The 18963-nt window shown below is 53.5% G+C and overlaps 2 protein-coding genes across 2 annotated transcripts in view; one reads left to right on the top strand and one right to left on the bottom strand.

Annotated features, from left to right (window-relative positions):
- LOC116436928 (zinc finger protein 436-like) overlaps window positions 1–18963 on the top strand; it is a 337104-nt gene that overhangs the window by 223364 nt on the left and 94777 nt on the right. The gene's annotated exons all lie outside the window — the stretch shown is intronic.
- On the bottom strand, window positions 5576–8132 carry LOC116436927 (gastrula zinc finger protein XlCGF49.1-like). Its single transcript, XM_032094384.1, is given in 4 exon segments — window positions 5576–5675; window positions 5678–6337; window positions 6802–6877; window positions 7806–8132. Coding segments are annotated over 4 exon segments (819 nt in total). The 5' UTR covers window positions 7815–8132; the 3' UTR covers window positions 5576–5601.

Raw genomic sequence — 18963 nt, 5'->3', positions numbered from 1 at the left:
TTTTGTGCAAGAACTGTGGACTGAATATTATGCAAAAAGTGGGAAAGTTAATGGTGTGAATTTTGTATGTAAGAGTGTGTTAGAAGTTCTGTTACAGATCAGAGATTCCTATATGGGATAAAGCTGTTGAGAATGAAGCTCAATCAGGTATTACACTTGTGCCTTATCATCTCACTGATTGCCTTAAGCAATGCAGCTTTCCCAGTAAAGCAACCAAAAGAAAATGTCTGGGAGACTTTGGCCAATGCATAGGCCTAGATACCATCTGTCTAACTCATTCAAGACCAAAGAAGCCATTTTCAACATGTTTAGTCTGTCTACCAGCAGACAAATGGCCACCTTCCAAACATGCTAATCTAAAACTTTCACGATTCGGTTCAAATCCAGTGGAGAAATTGGATGCTTGGACCAAATCCCTTCCGGAGGCTCCTTACGAACCTCAGGAGTTGGAAATTCTTGGTTCAATAAAAATAGAGTTTTGTGTAATATTCAGTTCTCCAGGGTTGAAACAAAATAAAAACAAGATAACAGATGTCAGTCCAAATTACAAAATATATAGAAATGCAACATCTTGGTGCAATTCAACAATAAAGATGAGCATATCGTTCAACCAGGATCCATTGCAATTGCCACCAGGGATGTTTCTCATTTGTGGAGACAGAATTTGGCCTGCAATTCCCTCAAATGTCAAGGGCGGTCCATGCAGCTTTGGAAAGCTTTCTTAGCTAATGCCTAATGCAAAAATGATAAAAGAACAGAAGAGAAAGGAGAAAAGATTTGTTGAGCAATATAAATATGATTGTAATGATAAGCATGGAATTTTGGACAAAGGTTTTCTGCAGCTCTCCTTTTACCTGGTGCTGCTGCAGGAGCAGCCTTGAGACAATTGCATCAATCGGGGTGTTGGCTAAGTAAGAACTCTCGTGCTCCCTCGCACTGAGCGATGTGTTAACTGATGTTCAGAGTGTGAGACAAGTGACTCTGCAAAACAGAGCAGCAATTGATTATCTTCTATTAGTGCATGGACATGGATGTGAAGAATTTGAAGGTATGTGTTGTATGAATTTGTCAGATCATTCAAAATCCATCCATGAAAGTATACGGCAATTAGAGGATGGAATAGCTAAACTTGGAGAAGAAAACGGATCATTATTGAACGATTTGTTCAATTCGTTTGACCTTACATCTTTATGGAGAAAAATTTTGAAGGCAGGTTTGTATGTTTTAACTATTGTTGTAATTCTTTTAGTATTTGTACCTTGTATACTCCACTGTGCTAGACAAGCCACGGACAAAGCTGTCAAGGAAGTGTTTTTGGTTCAAACAGGAGGGGGAGATGTAGGAACCCAGAGTGCCGAGAATATTTCTCTGCCTGTTTTTAAGGGTTTTTACCCCCCTGGACACCACTGGTATAGCTTTAAACCTTGGAAAAAAATTACCAACAGTCAGACAACAACTAGAAAATACAGTGGTGTGAATTAGGTTATAGACTACTATGTAAGATTGTCACAGGGTGAAAAATTTAGAGGTTTTGGGCTTCTCTTTATAGTATATAGATAAGAGTAAGAAATATCAAAATGGAGGATTGTTGTTGTCCTCTAAACCTTCTTCTCCTTCTTCTACTACTTCATATTCTGCAGTAAAAGTAGTTTGGATTGATTGGATAGAAAATTCCGCAGTTCCTAGTCGTGTTACTGAATAATTGGTAAGAAAGTAAAAATAATGTACGTTTTTAGTAACTATTGTTTAAAATGTCTTTAAAAGGCTGTGTAAATCTTGATAATGGCTCTCTCTCGCTCTCACTCCTACTTTTCCTCCTTCCATGCTGTACCTGGGTCATCTTAATGGCTCAGTTCCTCTGATAATAAACAACTATCTAGAAGCATTGAAACAACAGAAGACGTCTCGCTTTATCTTTTAAACTCCTTGCAAGGACTTTCAGCAAATTCTCTCCCATCAAGAGAGATTCGATTTATGGCACGGTAAAGTGTCAGAGAGAGAGAGGAGAGGGAGAAGGAGAGGGAGAGGGGGAAGGAGAGGGGGAGGGGTAGGGGGAGGGGGAGGAGAGGAGAGGAGAAGAGAGGAGAGGAGAGGAGAGGAGAGGAGAGGAGAGGAGAGGAGAGGAGAGGAGAGGAGAGGAGAGGAGAGGAGAGGAGAGGAGAGGAGAGGAGAGGAGAGGAGAGGAGAGGAGAGGAGAGGAGAGGAGAGGAGAGGAGAGGAGAGGAGAGGAGAGGAGAGGAGAGGAGAGGAGAGGAGAGGAGAGGAGAGGAGAGGAGAGGAGAGGAGAGGAGAGGAGAGGAGAGGAGAGGAGAGGAGAGGAGAGGAGAGGAGAGGAGAGGAGAGGAGAGGAGAGGAGAGGAGAGGAAGAAGGAGAGGAAGAAGGAGATTCGGAATAAGGGATTGGGGTCACAGTGCCCAGTCCTGCTCCCTCGGGGGTGGGGCCCCACAGCCACAGGACAAAATGGATCTGCGGGTCCCGGAGCTTTCCCCACTTTGGGCCGAACCCAGCAGGTTCCAGGCAGAGTTTGGCCGCAGGGCCCAGGAGTTCAGCCCAGCCTGGCACAGGGGTCCCACAGGGCGTGGGTGTGGAGGGTCCTGGGGGGGGGTCCAGGAGGACCCAGGGGGGTTCCAGGAGGGGATCCAGGTGAATTCCCTGCTTCCAATGAGGGATCTGTATTTTAAGAGAGGTGGTTGATGGTGCTGTAAAGGAGCAAACTGCAGAAGAAGTCACAGAGAAGTCATTTAAGCAGGGACTACCCGTGGTTAATTCCTAAAACCAAAATAAGTCAGTATTTATCTTGAGGGAAAATGATTTCTAATGGCATTTTGAGGGAAATCAGGATCAATACACAGAAATAAATACAAAGAAATACAAAGAAAATACAAAGAGGTGAGACAGGAGTGGAGCTCGCTGGACTGATCCTGGGCAGAGCCCGGCCAGACCCTGCATGAATTTGGCTGCCTGAATGCAGCTCTTGCCCGGGCCCCAGGGCTGGCCCCCTCTGGGTGTCTCTCCCAGCACCACAGGGATGCTCCTGCCCCTTCCCTGGTGCCCCAGGGTCCTTCTGGGGCCACCCAGACACCTCCCTGGGCCTCTGGGGGCCCCGTGGCATGGTGCAGGCAGGGATCGAATCAAAGCTTCCTTGGAAGATGGAGGCAGGAGAATATTGCCCACGATCTTCTTTCCAGCTGCCCTCCACACTCCTGCAAATCCTGCTGGGACACTCAGGCTCTCCATTCCGGGGCTCTGCAGCTCCCGTGCAAACCCATCCATCACTGTGTCCCCTCTCGCATGGATATCAAGGAAATGACACAGCAATGTCCAGAAAACTTGAACTTGATTAACTTGACTGCTGAGGGGTGACTGGAAGATTACGGGGTGAGAACCTTATGCCTCCAAAAAGGGTCAACAGTTTGGAACTGGAACAGTCATGGAAACTTCAGCTTCTGGGGGAAAAGGTGGCTGGGAGCTCTGTGGCTGAGGATGGGAGGCTTCACTGACCCCTAAGCTGGGGGATGTCACGGTGCCCGGGCTGAGCACTGGTCACGTATCCCCCGCGATGCCCTGCAAGCTGAGCGCCGAGCTGGAGCTGGAGAGTCAGCGCTGAGGGGAGCCTCGGGGTCTCCTCCTCCTGCAGCTGCCCCCTTTTGCTGGTGTCTTGGCTCTGGGCCTCTGCAGAGAGCGGTGGCGCCGGCACAGCCGCATCCGGGCGTGGTTGTGCCTCACCAGCCGCAGCAGCTCCTTGGGGCAGCCATGTCCCTGCAGCGCGTCCTGCACAGCCCCAGGGGCTCCGGCGCTTCTCCTGCACGGCCCGGCCCAGGGAGCCCCATGGAAGGGGCAGAGGGGCCGAGCGGGGCTGAGCCCTCTGGTGCTGCCCTTGGCCTCTCCGTGAGAGACTCGGGCCTGGCTGGGCTGCCCCGGGCAGAGGCTGCAGCAAGAAGAGCTCGGCCGCCTCTGCCTGGTGTCCCTGGGGCTCAGGCTGGGCCCGATTCCGGCCCAAGGGCTCAGCCCCCTCTGCCGAGGGACCGTGGCCAAAGGGCTGCCCGGGAGGCCCAGCACCCTCGGGTCCAACCCGGCTTTGCTCCGCCACGGGGGCTCTCAGGCCTCGCCCAACACCAGCTTGGCCCAAGGCTTTGGTGGCTGCCGGCCCTGGCACTGTCCCGCCTGCCTGACCCCCCTCCCTCACCTCTCCCCAGCGTCTCCAGAACCATCCCAGGACAAGGCCCATGATCAGCAGCTCCAGGGCCGAGCGTGTCCAAGAAACCAGCACCACGTCCACCAAGGGGGTCATCCCAGGCCCCACGGAGTCCTGTGGCTCCAGCTCCTCACGAAGCAGAGCCGACGTGCCCATGTCCCACTCAGGATGGCTGGAAGGGTCGAGAGGATGGGCCAGCATCAGCAGCACACAGAACTGCAGCAGCCAGGAGAAGCCCTGGCTGGCCATGGTGCTCTGTGGGATGAGCCGCCACCTCCACGCTGGCTCTGGCCGTGGCTCCGCGCCGAGTGCTGCCTGGGCTCTGGGCACGGCCACGGGCTGGGGACAGCTGACAGCCACCATGCTGTCCCCAGAGCCTGTGATATCACAGAATCACCAAATGCATTGGCTTGGAAGAGCCCTGGGAGATCATCGACTCCAACCTGTGCCCCATCCCCACCACGGCAACCAGGGCAGAGCCCTGAGTGCCACACCCAGGCTTTCCTTGAGCACCTCCCCAATGGTGGCTCCACCCCCACCTGGCCAGCCCATTCCAATATCTAATGCCCCTTTCTGGGAAAAAGTTCTTCCTAATGCCCAACCCAAACGTCCCTTGGTGCAGCTCAAAGCCCCTGTTGGCATCTGCTCTCTCTTGTCCTTGCCCAGCTCTGACAAGGCTGGTGCTGCCTTGTCGGTCCCTTGCCTGAGGGCAGGAGAAGAGGCTGTGCCAGTGAGTGCTGCTCCACTTTGAGGCCATTCCAAGGGGCTGCTTTCCTTCTGCTTTGCAGATTTGCATTGAAGAAGAAATCATCGGTTCAGCAAAGAAGGACTTACTGGGACAGACAATTTGTACAAGAATAAAGGTCAGTAAATAGGCTAGGAAAAAGACAAAGAATGGAAAAGAGAATGTGGACACAAAAATGCTGCTAGCAAGAATTTTCTTGCTATTTTCTAAGTCCGTGAGAGACTTTTCTCTCGCACAGAAGATAGCAGCAGAGTTCTATAAACAATGAAACACAGGCAACCTTGAGAAGCCTTGTTTATAGTACAGTAGAAAAATATTTTGACAATGGATGTTCTAGGATTTTAGCCAATCACACCAAGGGGTGGCTGATCCTTTATCCAGTTAGACTATGAAGAAAAAAGGCTATAAAAGAGTTTGTAAAATAATTCAATCAATCAATCTTGCTGCATATTATGCCTGCTGGCTCTTCTCTCCTCCTCCCTACGGCTGCAGGACACGGTAATATTTTACGGCATTTAATAAGAGAAGAGGATTCCTAAGTGTCTGAAGTACAGGGTTCTGGAAGAGCTTTTCAGTCAGCAGCACCTCGAGTTTTTAAGATGGAGTTGGAGGCAGTGCCTGAAGCTCTTTCCCACACTCGGGGCACTCGCAGGGATTCCCTTACTGGTGCCTCTGCTGGTGTTTCCTCAAGGATGAGCTCCAGGAGAAGCTCTTCCCACACTCGGGACACTCTAAGGCCTCTCCCTGGTGTGGATGCGCTGGTGGCTGGTGAGTTGGGAGCTCCACTTGAAGCTCTTCCCGCAGTCTGTGCAGCGGAAGGGCCTCTCCCCTGTGTGTGTTTGCTGATGTACAATGAGATAGGAGATCCACTGAAACATCTTCCCACACTCAGGACACTCAAAGGGCCCTCCCCTGGCGTGCATCTCCTGGTGGCAGGTCAGGCTGGAGCTCTGGCAGAAGCTCTTCCCACACTGCAAGCACTTGTAGGGCCGTTCCCCAGTGTGGATCCTATAGTGGCAGGTCAGGCTGGAGCTGTGGCTGAAGCTCTTCCCACATTCCAAGCACTTGTAGGGCCATCCCCCTGTGTGTATCTGGTGGTGGATGAAGAGGTGGGAAGTGTGGCTGAAGCTCTTCCCACATTCCAAGCACTTGTAGGGCTTCTCCCCAGTGTGCAGCTGCTCATGGACCACCAGGTTGGGCCTCTGGATGAAGCAGAAGGGGGGCCTTTTCTCCTCAGAGCACCCTGGGCTGGCTTTGGAGCCCCTCCTTGTGGGGGATCCCTTTGGCTTTTCCTCCCTGTGTGATTCCTGTGCCATTGAGCTACTCAAAGCAGCCTCTTCCAGGAGGTTCTGCCACGGGGATTTGTCCTCCCTGGTCTCCATCTGCAGCTCAGTGCCTGAGGGAGCAAGGACAAGGAGAGGAAGGGACAAGAAGAGGAAGGAACAAGGAAGGAGAAAGGAAAGAACAAGGAGAGGAAGAAGGGTAGAGAAGGAAGAAGGAGAGGAAGGGACAAGAAGAAAAAAGGGAGAATGAAGATGAAGGAACAAGGAAAAGGAAGGAAAAAGAAGAAAAAGAAACAAGAAGTAGAAGGAACAAGTAGAAAGAGGGGAAGGAAGGAAGAAAGGAAGGAAAGAAAGGAAGAAAAGAAAGGAAGGAAAGAAAGGAAGAAAAGAAAGGAAGAAAAGAAAGACAAGGAGAGGATGGGATTTGCCTCCGTGCCACAGGGAAGGGGAAGAAGATCCCCCCAGTCCGTCCCCGGCAGGACGGCGTCGGCAGCGGGGTTGTCCTGCAGCCGGGGGCGATGCTGGGCTGGGAGATGGAGCAGGAGAGAAGGGAAAGGGGCACTGACTTCCTCCTCACCTGCCTGGGGCTCCCGGGGCATCTTCCTCACTGCCTCCTCCTCCTCCATTTGGCCAAGGCTTGGGAATGAGAAGTCCTGTTTTGGGGGAAAAACCAAGGGGTGAGCGCATTGGCTTGGGGGTTTCTCCTGCCCAAGTCCATCTCTAGGAGTCACCACATATCTTGTGTCCATGAAAACCTCCAAAACATCAAGACTCAGAGGAAAATATCCCTCATTGAGGTTCCCCCTCTCTGGTCTCTCCACTATGGGGTTCTGGGGGTCCCCCTTGTCCTGGATGCTGCAGGCCCTGCATATATTGAAGGTCCCTTCTCTGCAGGGTCTCTGCCCGCTCCAGACTTCCAGGGTATCCCAGGGGTGCCCCCTCTTTGGTCTCCCCACTCTGGGGTTCAGGGAGTCCCCCTTCTCTGGGGCTGCACTAAGGGATGCCGAGGGTTTTGGGGTCCCAGGGGTCCCTCCTCCCCTGGCTCTCTGCTTCGGGGTGCCGGGGATCCCCCATCTCTGGGGTTCCCTCTTTGGTGTCCCAGGGGTTCCCCCTCTCCAGGCTCATCCCTTCTCGGGGCTGCCCCTTCTCCAAGCTCACCCCACTCCCGGCTGCCGGGGTCCCCCCTCTCCAGGCCCCCATTTCAGGGTCCGGGACTCCCGGGGCTCCCCGCTTTTCTCTCTCCCCCCTCTCAAGGCTCCTCCCCTCCTCCCCCGCCGGTACCGGGCGATCGCCACGTGGCTCCCGGGACCCCGCACCCGCCACCCACCGCCGGGGCTCTGCCGGCAGCCGCCACCGCGACATCCCCAAAAAACACCTCCCGGGGACCCCGCAGTATCCACCCAAAGGGCATTTCGGGTCAGCTTTGGAGTCCTGCGAGATCCAAACCTCGCTCCACCCGAAGAAAAGAATCAGGGAGCCCCAAGGTACTTCGGCTGAACTCCAAATATCCCTCCCCCCTTCAAAAGAAACCCTCCCCGGACCGCCCACGATATCCGGAGCGAGGTCCCCCTTCCCGGTCACCTGCGGCATGCGGGGACAGCGATGCTCCCGGCGCGAAGGGGCTGCAGATCCAGAGAGCGCTGGACGCACGCGGCGCCTCCTCTCGCTGCTCCCCTTCCTGCTCCCGCTCCTCCTCTGCCCCTCCTCTTCCTCCCGCTCCTCCTCCTCCTCCTCCTCCTCCTGCGTCCCCCCGGCTGCTGGCGAGGAGCTCTCGGGTGAGCGGGGCGGGGACGGGACACGGTGGGAAAGGGGTGGGTCCCCCCCAAACCGAGCTGGGGGGAGCTGGGGTTCGGGGGACGGTGGGAAAGGGGCGGGAGAGGGCGGATGAGGGGAGGTGGGACAGCGGGAAGGGGGTTCCCAGTGAGGGTCTCCCAGTGAACCCCAGGACCCCCCAAAATGCCGTCCCTGTCCTCCCAGCCCCTCCCGGCGCTGTGGGGGCCGGGCCGTGCCCCAGTGCCGGCTCCAGGGAGCCCGAGCGAGCCGCCTGCCCGGCATCGAAGCTCTGGGCGCGGAGCCGAAGGGGCGCCGTGCAGGGAGTGTCTCTGCGCTGCGGGCTCTGTGCCTGAGCGCTGCCCCGCGCCGAGCCCCAGAGGCGCGGCTGCTCCGCTTCCTGCGCCGCTGCTCCCTGCGCAGGGGAGGCCGCGGAGCGCCGCGAGAGGGAGCGGCTGATGGAAGGGCTTGCAAAGGCTGAGGAAGGCTTTGGAGCGACTGGGGAGGCTGTGGGGGGTGCTGAGGCTCTGGCGGGGCTGAGGGCACGCTGGAAGCGACTCAGGGTTGCCTTTGCTTCCTAGATTCTCCGTCTGCTCGACGTTTCCAGTGAATGATTAAAAAGCCGTATTCACGGACAGAACTCTCTAACTAATTAAAGTTAGAAAGTGGTGTGTTGATTACCGGCCGGGCGGCGGCACGGGAGTCGCCTCCTAGGGACGTGCCCAGCCACTTACCCGTTATTGCCCTCTATTGATTTCACAAAGTGTTAGATATTAATCCTATACATATCTCCAGCACCTCCCATTCCCCCGCTTCCTATTAAAATGCAGTTATTAGTCCTTTGTGCGTGCGCAATTCTTTTCTTGATTTGGGTCGGTGGTCTTGATTTGAGTCAGTGGTCTTGAAAGATGAAGTCAGGGATCTCTTCGTCACCATGAACTTTCTACCTTCTATTGTGGGCCAGCCTCGGGAAGCCTTCTGGAGACGGTCCGTACCTCCTGCCTGTATTTGATCATGCAATCTAGGTGCTGGCTATAATTCTGCTTCTTTTGTCCTTATGGCAGTTCATTTACTATAAGCAAGTTGCAGACAGGTGCATAACTGTCGAATAGCACTGAACTTCTTGGCTAAATTTCTAACTCTTTGTTGACTTGTCTTTTGGTTCAATCAGTACAAATTGCTTCTAACTCCCGGCTAAAGTTTAACTTCATAATCTTGACTCACTGATGGTCTTGCTTTTGTCTTCGTTATGATTTTATCTTTTGCATGAAATGCTTGTGCAGTGCCCTCGCTGTCCCTTGTGTCCCCTGGGCACCGACAGCCCCGGGCCTTGCCCTGCTCCCCCTCCCACGTTCCATCCCGGCTGGCGGAGCCTTGGAGCTGCCGTGGGGCCGTGGGGCTGCCCCGGGGGCTGCGCCCCGAGCCGGGGCCCCTTCCCAGTGCTCCCAGTCCTGCCCATCCAGCATGGAGCAGCCAGCGAGGGCTTCAGCTGGGGCGGCAGAGAGGCGCTGCTGGGGGGATCCCAGCTCCGCTTGGTTTTGGGCTGTTCTTCCCAAGCTGGGGCAAAAACGACTTTGGGAGTTTTCTGCCACAAATCTCTCCCCCCGTGCACTCAGCCAAAGGGGTTTGGGGCGGTTTTTCCCTTTTTTGAGGGGAAAACAAAGCGAGGCACTGATGCTCCCTCCGGCCGGGAGCAGCAGAGAGCTTTGTTTCTCTTCTCAGCTGAATCGCGGCTCGGGGGGATGCATGTCCCCCTTAATGTGCCCCACCACTTTGTATAATATCCAATATTCATGGCTCTGTGAAGTCTTTGTTCTTCTGGAAGTTCAGGAATTTAGCAGGAGCTTTGGCTGAGCAGCAGTTGGTGTCAAGGTAGTAACATTTTCTGAAATTTATGGTTTTCTCCCATTACTTCCTTATCTCCAAGTCCCTGGCCCTATCTCCAATGGGATTCACAGCTCTGTTTGTAAAGACAACGTTCATTTTTTTCCTTTTAAATCCGCCTCTTCTTCTTTTCTGAGTACTTCTCTTTGCAAAACTTTAAAAAATGCCTTAAGCTGTTTCTTCCTGGGCCTTCTTTGGTTTTGGGGTTATTCTCAGTGACCTCATTCTGTGTCCTTTTGTAGCTGTTTTCTGGGTCAGGAGGGCCTGGCTGCCACCCTGCATGCCCTTGATCCCCTGCTGAATGAGCTGCACTGAGCAAGGTGGTGGTGCATGGTAAAAAAGATGAGAGTTTGCTGCGCACCTGAGAGGAGAAACAGCATTGGTTTAACCCATGGTCTGCCAGGGAACCACGAAAAACGTGTCCCATTCCCATCCTTATCCACAGTTTGGAGCAGTACATGAGCTGCTTTCTTATTTCCTTTGTTCTCTGTTTTCACCACTTTGCCATCTCTTTGCCAAGAGCACTTTGAGTCATTAATTTTCCACAACCTCCTGGTCCTTCTGCTGGAAAGAGAATCTGATGCATCCCAGGGTGAAATGTGCGTTGCTCATGGGAGTGGATTGGTGGGTGAGAAGGTCAGGAGCTGGAGCTGTGTGCTTGGTTATGATTTGGAGGACAGCTTGTAATCTAATGATGCATTGAAATGATCAATGGGTTCTCTGGCACCTGGTATGAATTTGTTTGGGTTCCCAGGGGCTGCTCCATGGTGTTGTAGGATTTGTTCTGGTGGCCGTTCATCTTTTCCCCATTCTTGGGAGCTCCCTCCAGCCAGGGATGCATCAATTGACCGCTTTTCTCTGATTAAATCATCACATCCTTGGATTCCCAAGTGATTTCGCTGACCTTGTGTCAGCAAAAGCAGCCCAGTGGTCAAACCCACCTGTATAACAGCAGAGAGTGCCAGCAGATGTTGGAGTGGGGAGAGGGATGATTCCCCCCCGCTTTTTGGAGTGAAGTTCTCCCAACATTCTCCGTTTGCTGTTTTCCTTTTCAGCTTCAGGGATTTCTGTTGCAGAGTCAGAGATGCTCAGTGTGGGCTCTGCCTTTAGCGATGCAAATTCCGTCAGTGCAGGGAGGCAGAGCTTGGGGTGAGGGGCAGAGGGAATCAGCCCAATTCCTGTGGCCAGGCAAGGGAGAGCCTGGGACATTGTTGCACACTTCCCGCAGCAGAGTTAATTTGCATTTCTAAAGCTCCTCTGCTGGCTGCCTGGAAGGAAGCTTCTCTTCCAGCTCAGCCATGCAGGTGACTCACATAGTGGCCCCCCAACAAGCAGCTTTCCTTTTTTTTTTAATGTTTTTTTTAACTGTTTATGAGTTAAAGGTCAGTCTTAAAGCCTCTTCAGTTTTGCAAAATGCAACTACAGGTGCACATTGACAAACCCATTCCCAAAATTTGTCTGCCATCACTAAACAGCCACGCACACACAAACACAAAAAAATCCAAAGCAATAAAGATGTTTCTGCTTCTTCCCCTAAGACTAAAAATTGACTCTCACACCCCTTGCCCAGACCCATCTGACAATATCAAAGTAGGATTATTAAGAAAAAGCCTTCTAATGTTGTAATCTTATCAAAACTATGGGAAGGACAGAAACTCCCCAACAATCTTTTTAGTGTTAGAGGATTAAGGCTGAAGAAAATGAATACAAAAGCTAAATTTTTAGCAGTGTAATATTGAACATTTATTAGTAGAACAAAGGCAAATCACAGCTCTGGGGCGCTTGGCAATATTGCCAGAGGCGCCCTCCATTCATTTTACTGTGGACTGAAGTACTCTCCTGAACTGTTACATATTCATTAACCCAGAAAGGAATTTACACTTCACTCCCCTTTCCCCCGCTCCGGTTTCTGCCCCTTCCCCCAGCAGGACACCGCCTCAGTCCTCTGGATCGCTTCAGAACTGCAGACAGGCCCCCTCTCTCCGGTGCCTCCGCAGTCTCCAGCCTCATTGGCAGCTGCCAGTTCCCTTGGGCCGTGTGAGTTCTGATGAGGTAACAATCTTCCTGGGATGCTTGCGGTTTATCTTCTTTGTTTCTCTTAAGATGTCTTGGTTCCTGGCTCTGTAGTTTCTCAGCTCAAAAGACATTTATTACCCTGTGTTTATTAATACATTTCTTAGCATATTACAACTATTTCGAAGTTACAATTTACCTTAATCTCGTTTCTACTTAACTACATTTTATCTTAACACTATTTCTACATAATCCGTCATCACTTCTAAATGTTTAAATCATATATGTGAAAGACAACATTTATCATTCACTCATTTATCACACCAGGGTAAGGAATTGCAGACATGGATTCCAAGGGAGATAATTGAATATCTGCCCTGGGTCTGGCTCTTCTTCTTGCCAAAGCCAATGGCAGCAGCCGTACCCGTGGCATCTTGGTTTCTCTCAGCAGCTTCAGAAGGTGTTTCTTTATTTCCCCATTCATTCTTTCCACCCGACCCGAACTCTGGGGTGCCAGGGCGTTTGGAGGTGCCACTGTGTTCCTAAAGCAGCCAGAACGGCCTGAAGGGTCTTTCCTGTAAAATGGGTTCCCCTGAGTCCATTGCTTCCACAATCCATATCTTGGAATTGTTTGTTCCAAACATGCCTTAAGAACTGATGCAGGGATTGCTGAAGCAGTCGGAAATGCTTCTGCCCCGCTGTGAGCTGCCATGCTGTTGGCAGAAGATATTGAAGCCTTCCTGCTCAGGGCATTTCAGTGCCAGGCTCTTCCAAGCACCCCCAGCTCGGCCCTTTGAGCTGAGCATGCGGGCGCTGAGCTGCGCTTTGTCTCATTCCCTTTCCTTCAGAGCAGCGTGTCTTGTCACTCTTTTCCCTTCTGCTGCCCTTGCAGAGCCATCCCTAAACACATTTTCTCCCTCAGGCCAGGGAATGTCTGGTAAATCTCTCCTAGCCCGGGTCTGGAGCTCTGTCACTTGGCTGCAGCCATGGGTTTCTTGCCAGCCCCGTGTCCAGGGCCGTTCAAACAGGAGGCTGGGTTCAACCCTTGCCCTGTGCTCAACTCTGAATCCTCCTGTTCCATCCAACAAGTTTCATTCTGTAAGAACCGAGCGCTGCTCATCCATTTAGAGGCTCCTTTGGTTAACAAAGCTTTACCTTGATGCCAGGCTTGAACAATCAGAGATTGTGCTGCTGTCAGTTTTCAGGCCTCAGTTCCCATTAAAGCCGGGGCTGCACAATTCTGCAGACAATGAGGCCACTCTCTGGCCACTGGGTTAAACATTTGAGCCCAGGAATTCCTTTGGCATGGCCCTGTTTAACATCCCCATGCAATTCAAACGGTTTTTCCCTGTCTGGGAGGGCCAGGGCAGGAGGCTCAGTTAATCTGCTTTTGAAGCCTTGAAACTTGTGCTTTCCTTCTGGTGTCCATGATGGGGTTTCTTGGCTGGCAGGAGAGGAGTGTTTGTAGGGAGAGATGCCTGGCTCCAGAAGCGCTGCCTTTAGCAGGGCCTCAGTAAGAGGCTGTAACCCTTCCTTGCCTCCCTTGGAACAGGGTATTGCTTTTAGACACCACTTGTCCTGGATGCTTCAGAAGGAATTTGGAGAGGCTCCATATCTAATTTTCCCTATTTCCCTGGGGCTGCCCACACTTCTGGGTTCCCTTCAGCAGAGGCCTTGGCAGACATTTGACACCAAGGTACAGCAGCATTAGCCTCTGTATCTCCTTTGACAATATGAATTTGCATTCCCACTTGAGCCACCAAATCCCTTCCCAGTAAATTACAATCACAATTAGGAACAAACAGAAATTGATGGGTTTCAAACCCATCTCCCACAGCTACTGATAGTGGTTGAATAAAACACCCCTGCTCATCTTTCCCAGTTATTGCCTGAATAATCAAGGAACTTCTTGACAATTTCCCCCCTTAGGTCTCAGATTCGGAGTGGATCGAGAGGCCCCTGTGTCCATCAGGAGCGGCCTCGTCTCGATCCAGAGGCGCCCTGAATGTTCTCAAGGGCTCTGGTGCGGTGGGTCCCTGGTGTGCTGGGAGCTCTGAGAGCCCTGACAATCCATGTCCCATCAGGGGTGGACTTGCTGGTGCTGAGGGTGCTGCTGTCTGTGCTTGCAGTGTCCTTGTGGCCTGCAGCTGGAGCCCTGATTCCTTGGCAGGGGCTGTTTGGGTGGGCTCTGCCGTGCCGAGGAGGGCAATGCCTGTGCCAGGTGCTTGTGGCCGCCGCCGTCCCTGGGTGCTGGGGCCCCCCTTCGGGCCCTGCGGTTCATCCCTGTGGGGGCTGTAGAAACTCTGCCATGGCGTTGCCTTCACCTTGGCCTTTTGCTCATCCCTTCTGCATTCCCCTGCTGAGCCTTTCTGGCCAAGTGCTGCAGGGGCTTCTTGTGCCTCTCCTGCAGCCCCCTCAGTGCCTGTGGGTGCTCATCCTCTGACAGCTGCTGAGCTTTCTGCACAATCATTCGTTTCTCCAGTGACCCAAACAAGATCGATGAAAGAAAATCCTGATCCTTCCACATCCCGCAGCCTCCTGGGGGCCGGGGGCCAGTGCCGGCCTGCCCGGGGGGTGTTGGGGTCAGGCAGTGCCCGGCGCTGAGCCCGGCTGCCCCACAGCCCCGGCCCGGCCCCGCAGCTCCCCACAGGCCCCCAGCCCGTGCTGCCCTGTCCTGCTGCTCCCCACCACAGAGAAACACCCTGAAATCCTGACCTCCTTGTTTCCCAGTCCTGGAAAGCAGGGATACAAAGGAGGTGGAGCTGGCCCTGAGGATAAGAGGGTTTTGGCCCCTTTTGAGGATAAGATTGTGGAAGGTGCTGGGAAACATAGCAATTCTCACTATTTTTCTCTTCCTGCTCTTTTCCATCTTCCTTTTCCTTTCTTACCACATAGATTCCTCCTGCTGCTGTTTGCCTTAACCATATTCCTGCACACTCCCTTCAACCAATCCTTTCCCAGCACACCAACACCATCCGTCCCCTGTTGCCCAGACCCATTCTCGACTTCCCTTTTTACCTTTGCTGGGTGTCCATGTCCTTAATTAGCTCTGGGAGAATGTGCAAACTGCCTCAACATTGTCCCCTTTTGTATAGGAAAGGACGTCTATGGTTGTGTTGAGGCTTTGTTGTTGTTCTGGAAGTTGAGGAATTGAGCAGGAGCTTGGCTGAGCAGCAGTGTGTGTCAATCAGTACCATTTTGTGGAGCTGATGGTTTGTGGTGTCGCTTGTGTCCAAGTCGGTGTGGCTGTGTCCGAGCAGATTGAGAGCATGTGTTTGTAGGGAGGCGTTGCTGTTGTTCGTTCGCTGGGGGTGCCCGGTTTTCGGGCCATCCCCCCTGGAGCAGGGGTGTCCCCCCTTGGTGCAGGCGCGGCCCTCAGGCAGCGCTCAGCCAATCAGAAGGCGCGGCGCTGGTGAGTCAGCAGTTGCCAGGCAGAGCCGCAGCGCCCGGCGCTCCCCAGCTGGAGCCCCCGTGTGGCCCGGCCTTGGGGCCCCCCCCGCGGGGGAATTTGGGGGGGGGGGGGGGGGGGAGCGCCAAGGCCGGGCCGGCCCGTGCTGTGCTGGCAGAAGTGGCTGCGGCGGGGGCCGAGTGCGGGCAGGAGCGGCCGAGAGCCCAGCGCTGCCGCAGCCCGAGCTGCCGCAGCTGCATCCCTGCTGGTGCTGTGGGATGCGAGAGCTCTGGGGGGCAGAGCGAGCCAGGGGTGGGTGCTGGGCCTGGGGGGAGGAGGAGAAAGGCTGGAGGAGCAGGGCTGGAGAGCAGAATGGTGAAAGGATGCACGTGGGAGCAGCAGGTGGGATTCTGCAGGAGAAGGAGTAGTGTGAGGAAGAGGAGTGTGAGGAAGAGTAGGGATACAGGAGGAGGAGGAGGAGGAGCAGGAAGAGGAGGCACCGCAAGGTTCCAGCACTCGCTGTATCTGCAGCCTCCCCCCAGCCCCAGGAGCGTTGCCCCCCTCATCCAGCAGGTGATCAGGGAGGGGGGATCCACGATTTTCCTGGGGGTGAATCTTGGTGTTTCTGAGGTTTCTTGGGCTCCATGTTGGTGCTTTGGTTTTTTTGTGGGGGCTGAATGTTTATATTTTGGAGGAGGTTTTGTCTGAATCTTGATGTTTTGGGAGTTTTGTGTTTGTGTCTTGATGTATGGGAGCATTTTGGTCTGAATGTTGGTGTTTTGGAGGTTTTTATGGACACAAGATGCCTGGTGATGGACCTGGGCAGGAGGAGCCCCCAGCCCAAGGCGCTCACCCCTTGTTTCTCCCCCCAAACCAGGATTTGTCATTCCCAAGGCGTGGCTGGATGGAGGAGGAGGAAAAGCCCCGGAGATGCCACACAAGGAGGGGCTGCAAACGCAGCCCAGAGAGATCCAAGGAGGAAAGAGCCCCCCTGTGCTGGGAAGGTGGCCGGAGATCCAGGGGGAGCTCGGGGAGAAGCCTCAGGGTGGGGAGAAGCCCCACAAGTGCTTGGAATGCGGGAAGGGCTTCAGATGGAGCTCCAGCCTGAGGGAACACCAGAGGATCCACACTGGGGAAAGGCCCTATGAGTGTGGGAAATGTGGGAAGGGCGTCTCCAGAATCTCCTGCCTGATCCAGCACCAGGTGGTCCACACAGGGGAACGGCCCTACGAGTGCTTGGATTGTGGGAAGAGCTTCGGGTGGAGCTCCACCCTGAGAGCACACCAGCGCACCCACACTGGGGAGAGGCCCTACGAGTGTTCTGAGTGTGGGAAGAGGTTTCAGAGGAGCTCCCACCTCCTCCAACATGAGCGCATTCACACGGATGAGAGGCCCTTCCACTGCCCCGACTGCGGGAAGGGCTTCAAATACAACTCCACCCTCATCAGGCACTGTCGCATCCACACTGGGGAGAGGCCCTACGAGTGTCCCCAGTGTGGGAAGAGCTTCTCCAGCAGCTCTGCCTTGACCCAACACCAACGGAGGCACCGCTAAGGGAAGCCCTGCGAGTGCCCCGAGTGCGGGAAGAGCTTCGTGCGCTGCTCCAGCTCCATCCCCCGTGGGAGGATCGGCGTTGGATGATCCCCAGTGACCCCCGTTGGGCAGAGCCCTGGTGACCCCCGTTCCGGGTGATCCGCGCTGGGTGGGGGGAAGGTGTTGGAGAGATTTCTTTGCCTTCTCCTTGTGCTGCTGGGATTTGGTTGGGAATAAATTCCCTCCCTGTGCCCAGGCTGGCTCTGTTGTGCCCGTGCCAGTGCTCGGGGCGGGATCTCTCCCGGACCTTCTCAGCTCCTGGGCCTTTCCTTGCATTTCCTGTTGAAACATAGATTTAGAGGAAACAAAGATTTTAGTCATAGGCTTGGGATTTCAGTTGTAGGCTTGGGCCCAGTGAGGGTTAATCAAAATAGTTAGGCGAGCTGGACTTGAAATAGAGTTTTAGATGTTAGTAACTGATTACCAAATAACTGATGATCTGTCATTTGCATGTTTGTTTAGTTGTGCTTAGAATAAGGAGCAGAAACATTGATAAGTTGGTGTATAGAATAAAGACAATTACCAATTTCCTCTCTTTGTGAGAGCCCATCCAAAAGTCATGCAAGAGGAAACTTACAGGTCACTAAAGTAATTAGAATTGTTAAAACTCAGAGAAGCAAAAAGGTCAAAATGAGGAAGATGAGTTACTTCATCTTCTTTGGGACCACTGACCCAATTCAAGACCACCGACTCAATTCAGATCACACACTACGCTTGCTTAATGAGATTTAAGCTCATTTCCATACGAAGCGGAGAATGGGAGGTGTTAATGTTATGAATATACATTTGTATTTTGGATATTCATAATATTTGGAAATAAAAGGTATCATGTTTGCTTGTATTGGGGCCTGTGTCTTAGGGAGCCATCCCACGCAGTGCCTGGTGCCAAATAAAACATGCACTTTCGAACTTTAAACTGTTAGAGAGTTTTTGTCTGTCTCAGGTGGATATCGATATTAGATCGATACTCATATTTTGGTAAATCACTGTCCCTGTGCAGTAGCAGAGGGCAGGGACAGAGCAGTTTTGGTGTCTCCCGGCATCCAGGAAGGGCCAGCTCAGCCCTGGGGGTTGTGAGGGGCTTGTGGGGGTCCCCCGTTTTTGGGACATCCCCTCTGGAGGAGGGCGTCCCCCCTTGCTGCAGCCCCAGCCCTCAGGCAGCGCTCAGCCAAGCAGAGAACACCCTCAGCTGGGGCCTCGTTTTTGGGCACAGCTGAGCCCCTGGACATCTCCATCTCCATCCCCATTTTGGGGTGCAGCTGAGCTCCTGGATACCTGGGTTCCCAGTTTTGGGGCTCTATTTGGCTTGCACAGCCTGGTTTTGGTAGCGGGGTTGGTTTAGAGGTGATGTGGTGGGTTGACCCTGAGTTGGTGGACAGTGTTTTAGACTAATGATGCTTCTCCCAATTTACACATTTAAACCACACAGAAAGGCGGGAATTCCTTTCATTCCAGCTCTCCTGCCGGAAGGTGGGCCGGCCTTGGAGCCTCCAGGCCCTGCCGGGCCAGGGCCCCTGCACCCCCTCCTTTCCCAACGCCGCGGCACAGAGCCTGTGTCACTGCTGGGGGGGAACCTGTCCCAGAGCCGCAGGCAGCTAAAGCCAGCCATGGACTGCCACACAGCTAAACCCATCCGGCGCGGCTCCCTGGGACCGGCGGGTCCCTCTCCTCTCCACGCGGAGCCGGCGGAGCCAGCGGGAGCCGGCAGAGCCTCCTGTCTGCAGCCAGCACACTCCGCGCTGAACTGGACACCACGCAGCCAGCAGCACAAAGGGAGCGAGGCTTTCTCCACCGTAAAGCCCGAACAAGAACACTCTTCAACGTGGCGGCTTCGGAGTCAGAGAGAAGAGAAAGTGAGTCTAAATATATTTACCTAAACCCTTCAATCCCTGCAAGTCAAGGCAGACTCACAAATGCCCAAGAATTCGCACCTGCCATGGAAAAGTTAAAAGATCAGCGTCTGCCTGAACTGCATTTGCAGAGTCCAATTGCACCGATTTTGCTCTGCCTCACACTCGCAAATTGCCCTGAACGTGCTGTGTACAACAGCCTGGAAAACATGGAAAACTCCTGACACTGGTATCCCGATGC

Source organism: Corvus moneduloides, chromosome 31, assembly GCF_009650955.1.
Source record: "Corvus moneduloides isolate bCorMon1 chromosome 31, bCorMon1.pri, whole genome shotgun sequence".
Taxonomy (NCBI): Eukaryota; Metazoa; Chordata; class Aves; order Passeriformes; family Corvidae; genus Corvus; species Corvus moneduloides.
This window is presented reverse-complemented; position numbering and strand designations above follow the sequence as displayed.